The following is a 7,476-nucleotide window of genomic DNA, read 5'->3' on the forward strand; positions in this document are numbered from 1 at the left end:
TCAATGGATGTGTAACTGATGCGATTCTGCAATCTGTATATGGGGTAAAAATGGGAGTTCATAACCCACTTGAATCAAAGTGTGAAATATGATATATCAAGAACTATGTAATGTTTTGAACAACCAACAATAAAAAAAATAAATTAAAAAAAAATTTTAAAAAAAGAAATAAAATGAGGATAATGATGCCTACCTCTTGGGGATGCTGACCATAGATAGTTTTAGCAGCTCATATGTTAACTATTCCTGTTGCTACAACTTGTGTTTATTACTATAACAATTTTCACATTTCCTCAAGGTTTGCAGATCTAAATACATTTACTTAGAATATAATGTGTGTGATTTTATTTATTTATTTATTTATTTGGTACTGGGAATTGAATTCAGGGGCACTTAACTACTGAGATAGCCCTCAAATTTGTATTTTATTTAGAGACAGGGTCTCACTGAGTTGCTCAGGGCCTCACTAAGTTGCTGAGACTGGCTTTGAACTTGTAACCCTCCTGCTTCAGCTTCCTGAGCTGCTGGGATTATAGGCATACACTGCAGTGCCCAGCATATGTGCAGTTTTTAAATAAGATCTAGCTCTGGGTAGTTATCCTTAAATACAGATTCTTATAGGATATACAAAAGAACCCAGTCAGAGGATTAGCTATGGGGAGAATGAGGTGGATTGTGATTAGCTCCTTGGAGGTAGTCACTACTCTCTTAAAAAAAAGTTAAGGCAGGCACGGATAGTTTTAAAGGTATTTACAGATCCTCAGTTTCCATATACACTATATTTTATAGCTCTCAGTCATCTCAAATCTTAGCATTGCCCCAGGGTGTAAACATTTCCAAAACATCAATTAAAGGGATCTTGAATGTATAAGAGGCTGAATGAGTCTTGGATTAATTATTTTGAAAATCCAATGGTTTGTAGGATTGTTTGCTTCAATAAAATTTCAGGAAGTGAATGGAATTATCAGGTGATGATTATAAACCATTTTTTGTGATAATTACTGTATGATTCTGCACATACAACTATGCAAAATTGAGGGATAATTTTTACAAAGCTTCTAGTCCTGTGTCTATTTAGATGAGATTTTTCAGCATTTAATAGTTTTTTGTTGTTGTTGTTGTTTAGATAGAGGATTTTTTTAATATTTATTTTTTAGTATTCGGTGGACACAATATCTTTATTTTATTTTTATGTGGTGCTGAGGATCGAACCCAGCGCCCCGCACATGCCAGGTGAGCAGGCTACCGCTTGAGCCACATCCCCAGCCCAAGCACTTAATAGTTTTTAAGAAAAAGGAAGGGGCCATGCAAATGCCTCCTAGTGATTCAGGAGGCTGAGGCAGGAGGATGGCAAGTTTGAGGGCCAGTTTTTGCAATTTTTCCTGTCTCCAAAAGGGCAGGGAGCATGGGAAAGACTGGGAAGTAGCTCAGTGGTAAAAGCACCCCTGGGTTCAAGATCACCAGAACTGGGGATAAAATAAGAGGCGGGAATGAAGAAAAACTGATGGGATTGATTGTGTGTGTGTTTATCATTGGGCTACATTCCCAGCCCTATTTATGTATTTTATTTTGAAACAGGGACTCACTAAGTTGCTGAGGCTAACCTCAAACTTAGTGTCCTTTAAAAAAAAAAATTTTTTTTTTAGTTGTTGATAGATCTTTACAGGCAGTGGTTGGTTTTTTGTTTGTTTTTGGACAAATGTAGGTTACTTTTTCATTATTGATTTTTTTTTAAATAAAGACAGAGGAATGCATTACAATTCTTATTACACATATAAAGTACAGTTTTTCTTATCTCTAGTTGTATATGAAGTATGTTCACACAAATTCATGTCTCCATACATGTACTTTGGATAATGATGTCCATCACATTCCACCATCCTTGCTAACCCCCTGCCCCCTCCCTTCCCCTCCCACCCCTCTTTCCTATCTAGAGTTCGTCTTTTCCTCCCATATTTCCCCTCCCTACCCCACTATGAGTCAGTCACCTTAGAAAACATTTGTTTTTTTGGAATTGGCTAACTTAGCATTGTCTTCTCCATCGACACCCATTTACCTGCAAGTGCCATAATTTTATTCTCTTTTATTGCTGAGTAATATTCCATTGTGTATATATGCCATTTTTTAAAATCCATTCATCTATGAAGGGCATCTAGGTAGTTCCATAGTTTAGCTATTGTGAATTGTGCTGCTATAAACATCAATGTGGCTGTGTCCCTGTAGTGTGCTGTTTTTAAGTCCTTCGGGTATAGACTAAGGAGAGGGATAGCTGGGTCAAATGGTTGCTCCATTCCCAATTTTCCAAGGAATCTCCATACTGCTTTCCATATTGGCTGCACCAATTTTCAGTTCCACCAGCAATGTATGAGTGTCAAAGATGGGTTAAATGGTCATGTTATTTAGATTCATTGGATATGGACGTGTTCTACTTGTGTCAGGATTTACCTTTGGTGAAAGTTACATCCTTTCAACTACTTAGACAGGTAATGAACTGTATTAGACCGCAACTTGATGTGCCAATCAGGAATAGGACGGTGTGAGAGGACGAGTTTGCAAACTACTGGGCAGCAGATAGTTTGTAAGGGGACCCAAAGGAAGGCGAGGTTGTGGCCAAGAGTAGGACCGGATGTGTCTCACATACACCCATGACAGTATTTAAGGCCCTGTACAACACACATTTCCTGCTCAGAGTGTAGATCAGTAGTAGAGCACTGGCTCAACCTTCGCCAAGTGCCTGGTTTGATACCCAGCACCACCACCATGACAAAAACAAATAATACGCTTCCTGTCTCGGTTCGGTTCATTTTGTAAAACTGGGAGACTACCTCTTTGGAGTGTGATTTAAAGAACAGAGAAAAATGTATGCAAGGTGCTCCCTAAAAAGAGCGGGGAGCGGTATAGATCTTGTGTTATGCTAGCGGTCGCGACCTAAGGCATTAGGAGATTAGTGATCTATCTGTTGGGTCTCCAAACTCCCAGGTCTCTGCCCTTTTTTCAGGATGAACGGTGCAGACAGGTGTCCTGTCTGTAGCCCGGCACCCTAACTGTGTTCCCTCACTGGCTCCGCCCAGGCCACCGGCAGTCTCAGCTGCCCGGGAAACCTGGATCCACCCAGACGCTTTGCTGGCCCAGCGGAGCCAGGAGCCGGCAGAAAGGTATGCTGCGGGCAGGCCTCGTCCCTAGCTGGAGCTGCCCCAGGATCCGCAGGGGGCGGGGGTGATGGGAGTGGGGTGGGGAGGGCGGATGGAGTCCCAGACTGGGGGCCGGGCAGGCGAGGAGCTGCTTAGTGTCTAGGGCTGTGTCGCGCTCCATGGCAACGCGCAAGACGCTGAGCTCCAGAGCACAGGCGGCGATCAGGCAGTCCTCCAGCCAGCAAACTCCAAGGGTGGTCCTCACGTAGAGGCCCCTCTAAGCCTGAGGGATTCCACTTACTATTACCTCTGTCATGCGCCTTCTATTCCAGGACTGGTGGTCTGAATCCCCGCGATTGCGCCCCCGCCTGGTTCAGAACCTGGTCTTCTGGTGCCCGTAGTCTCCACTGGCAACGCTTTGGTGCCCACTTCCTACCCTGACATGGAAAAACAACCTGTCTTGTTCACTCGATTTTTAAAAACCCGCGTTATGTTCTAATGGTAGCATAAAGGGAAGTAGAAGGAGACAAAGTGTGTATTTCCCTCTGTAAGTGCGTAGCACTACTACAAAGTAGTAATGCAGTCGCCTGAATGTGGCGGCGGCATGCAGATTGCTGGGTCTCTGAGCGCGACCAATGGAGGGCGTGATTTTCAAAGATGGTGATCAATTTTTTGGTAAAGTTCCAAAATTCAAAAAAGATTTCATATATATAAATTGCATTCGTAGGAAATGCAGTGTGAGTTATACCTGTAGGAAAATATATATATATAATGTCTAGAGGTAAAACAGAGTTTGGGTCAAGCCGCAGATAATTGTGAACGGATTCTTCTACACATATAAATATACGAGGAGACTTTCCAAGTTTGAGCGGCGGGGGCAATCCTTTACTGTGTAGGGCAGGCCTTCGCTTGCCAACTAGTAATGCAGACCCTAACTGCCTCTAAATACTGTAATGCCTCTGATTCTGTGCAGAGCTGAAAACCCCGTATCAATTTACAAGCTTCCCCTAGGGGGCAGCACCTTCTCACTGAGAAGGGCTAGATTGTGCTACCACACCGACAAAAGAATATTCCTCTTCTCTGGAGGTGACAGGCACCAGGGATATAAGATCTTTCCTTGTCAGAACAAACTTTCAACACAGGTATTATTTCCATTTAAAACCTGAAAAGTGAGGTTTTGCAAGGTTAAGTGACTTGCTCAAGGTCACAATGCAAGGAAATTATTTGACTCTGTCTTTGCAAAGTTTGAAGGGAAATTTTAGCAACGTCAGTTCTTTTACATTTTAGTCATCAATTTTCTGACTTTGGCCCGTTGCAGTGGCACGCGCCCATTAAATACACACGGCTTGGGAGGCTGAGGCAGGAGGATCATGAAAAAATAGGGCTGGGGATGTGGCTCAGTGGTTAAGTGCCTCTGAGATCAATTTCCAGTACCCAAAAAAAAAAAAAAAAAAATCTGACTTTGTTAGTTGTCATGAGGAATGTGCAGTAAAATTTCAATACTTTATTCCCAGAAACCTTCGAGCACTGAAGACCATGGATAAATTTGACATGATTAAAATCATTGGGGAAGGTGCCTTTGGAAAAGCATACTTGGCTAAAGAAAAATTGGATAGCAAGCACTGTGTCATAAAAGAGATCAATTTTGCAAAGGTAAAGTTGAGAAGTTCCAATTTTTGTTAAGAATAATTGCACTCTTAAAAATGATTAAAATAGTATATATTGTGTCTTTTATATATTTTACCACAACTTTTAAAGTTGTAAAAGAACTTTAAAAGAAAGTTGTAAAAGAAACTCCCTAAAAACTACCCAAACCTAAGTTAAACCTCATGTGTGAATGATTAACTTCAGACATAATGCAATTTGCCAATACAGGTCCCGTATTATGGATCCATGGCATATTCATAGTGTTCTCTTATTCTAGTAGCCTGTTATAGTCTTCTTCTATGACTTTGTTCTGCTCACTCATTTTTGTTTATCTGACTGCTGTTCCTGAGGCCCCTCTCTTACCTCACTCTCTGTATGTCCCCAGTCATCTGCCCTTTGCTGACCTTCTCTTTCTGCACATAAGCACCTGGTAATCACTTCATTTCACTTCAGTGTTTACCACTAAGCAGATTACTCTTCTTCCTGCTCCTTCATTCCACATTTCACCTTCCAGCTAGATATCTCTAAGTAATATCTATGTTAATGATCTATTGCTGTGTAACATATTAGTTCCTTAAATGCTAAACATTAATCATCTCACAGTTTCTATGCACCAAGAATTTAGGACAAGGGCTGGATGTGGTCATGTAATCCCAGCAGCCAGGAGGCAGAGGTAGGAGGATCACAAGTTCAAAGCCAGGCTCAGTAACTTAGACCCTATCTCAAAATTAAAAATAAAAACCAGACTGGAGGGTGCTGGGGATATAGCCTAGTTGATAGAGTGCTTGTCTTGCATGCACAAGATCCTGGGTTCAATCACCAGCACTATGCATGCGCGCGCGCGCACACACACACACACACACACACACACACAATGGGAATGTGGCTCAGAGGTTAAGTGCCGCTGGGTTCAATCTCTGGTACAAAAAAAAAAAAAGGGATTCCACCTCTTGGGTCCCCTTCTTCCTCCGGGAGAAGTCTTTTCTGCTGTCCTTTAATAAACTTCTAATTTCTACTCTGACCTTGCCTCGGCGTGCTTCTCTGGTGTTATTCTTCAACATTGGGGAAGCAAGGACTCGTCACCGGTCAACAGCGGTAACATATTGGAGGTCCCACCAAGATTCTTCTACACCAAGGTAAGCCCTCTCATGCACCCCATGTCTGTCTGAGGTGCACCTTTCTCTTTCTTTCTGGAGGGTAAGGTGGGCACCCGACGGCTACTTAAATGCAATTAGTGCAGCTGCCACTCTTCAAGACTCGGGTGAGAGGTTTCCCGGCCTAGGCAGCTCTCAATCACCTGTTCGGTACAGAGCAGGCATGTTGGGTTCTGTCAAAGCCACTTCCAACTTTTCTGTCTGGGCCCGGAGAGCAATTGGTGTGAGTACACAGTGTCCCGAATCCCGGTCTGCCTCGGATGCGAGGAGGTGGAGGAAGGAGTTTGGAACAACTGCGGAATTCCGGTCTGGGCTACACTCAGACATAGTCCTAAATTCCTTTCTCTTGAGCCCCCTCCCGACAGCCCTCAGGGGTATCTAGGTGATCGGTAGATGAATGGCACTGAGGGAAAGCCCCAATCACATTTGCTTCCGTATGGGCTATGCAACACTCCCAAATCCGCATCCATTCCCTCCTGGATGCTCCCCTTCTTTCGTTGGTCAGAAATGTTAGCAATTCAGGTTGCAGGACTGAGAAAGGCATGAGATAATTAGTAAAATCTGCCCAGGTTCCCTAAGGTGCATAGGTAAATTTCACTAGTCTGTTTTACCGCCCCAATGTTTAAAATGTGTTGTGTTCCTTAAGCTGCTAGAGAGGCATTTTTAGAATCAACTCCTCCAGTAATCTGCTACCTTATAACCAGTAGATATCCCTTAACCCTTAGGCGGTTCCTTTAGTCTACAGAGCAAAGGCAACAAAAGAGTGCACGTTTCTCTTTTGCAATGGGTTTTTAGTGGCCGGGAGGATAAGCAGTGATGCCCTTAAGTCTGAATCCTCCCAGGGTCTCTGGCACAGGGCAAACTGAGACCCTAGCACTTTGCTAAAGGGGACCAGAAACCCCTTGGCAAAGCAAGGTGAGAGACGGGTTTTCTGGACCCTTTAGGAAGCTCAAGCTTAGGGAGACGTCCCTAATGAGAACAGTTTTCTCTGGCGCGGCGTGGGCGCCTGAATCCTGTTTTCTTCTCACTCAGATGGGAGCTTCTCTCTCTCCAATACGCCAGGTGCACCACTAGCCTGCGTATTGAAAAATTGGGATAGATTTGACTCTCAGTACTCAAGAAAAAGCGCCTCATTTTCTTGGCCTGGCCTCAATACAAACTCTCTGATGGAGAAACCTGGCCACCAGAGGGAAATATCAATTTTAATACAATTTTACAGCTTGATAAAATTTACAAAAAAAGGGAAATGGGGTGAGGTGCTGTATGTTCAGGTTTTCTTTGCTCTAAGGGAAAATCCTAAATTATGCCAACAGTGTAAAGTAGACTTAGCTATGATATCTGCCATGAAGAGAGAAAATCTTGGGGACTCACTGAGGAAAAAGAATCAGGAGGACCCACAAAATCTCCATCGGCTGGCCTCTCTGCCTCTGCCCCAACAGGCAAACCAAATATATTACCTCTCCAGGAGATGCCAGGAGAATTTGGGCCGATCAAAGTACATACCCCCTTCCCCCTTCAAGACCTAAGGCAGATAAAAACTGACT

General features: G+C 43.2%; 1 protein-coding gene across 3 annotated transcripts in view; it reads left to right on the top strand.

The window, feature by feature from the left end:
* The first annotated feature begins 2,996 nt into the window (after nucleotides 1–2,996).
* The window catches only part of Nek5 (NIMA related kinase 5), a 64,262-nt gene continuing 59,782 nt past the window's right edge, over nucleotides 2,997–7,476 (top strand). The window contains exons 1-2 of one of the 3 annotated variants that reach the window (XM_048800891.1): nucleotides 2,997–3,155; nucleotides 4,646–4,784. In XM_048800891.1, the coding sequence (XP_048656848.1) occupies nucleotides 4,668–4,784 (117 nt within the window). In that variant the 5' untranslated portion in view covers nucleotides 2,997–3,155; nucleotides 4,646–4,667. Of the gene's footprint in view, nucleotides 3,156–4,645; nucleotides 4,785–5,768; nucleotides 5,915–7,476 lie in introns of those variants that run through there. The other 2 variants (XM_048800889.1, XM_048800890.1) reach the window with 2 other exon arrangements.

This window comes from Marmota marmota, unplaced genomic scaffold (genome assembly GCF_001458135.2).
Source record: "Marmota marmota marmota unplaced genomic scaffold, marMar, whole genome shotgun sequence".
NCBI lineage: Eukaryota > Metazoa > Chordata > Mammalia > Rodentia > Sciuridae > Marmota > Marmota marmota.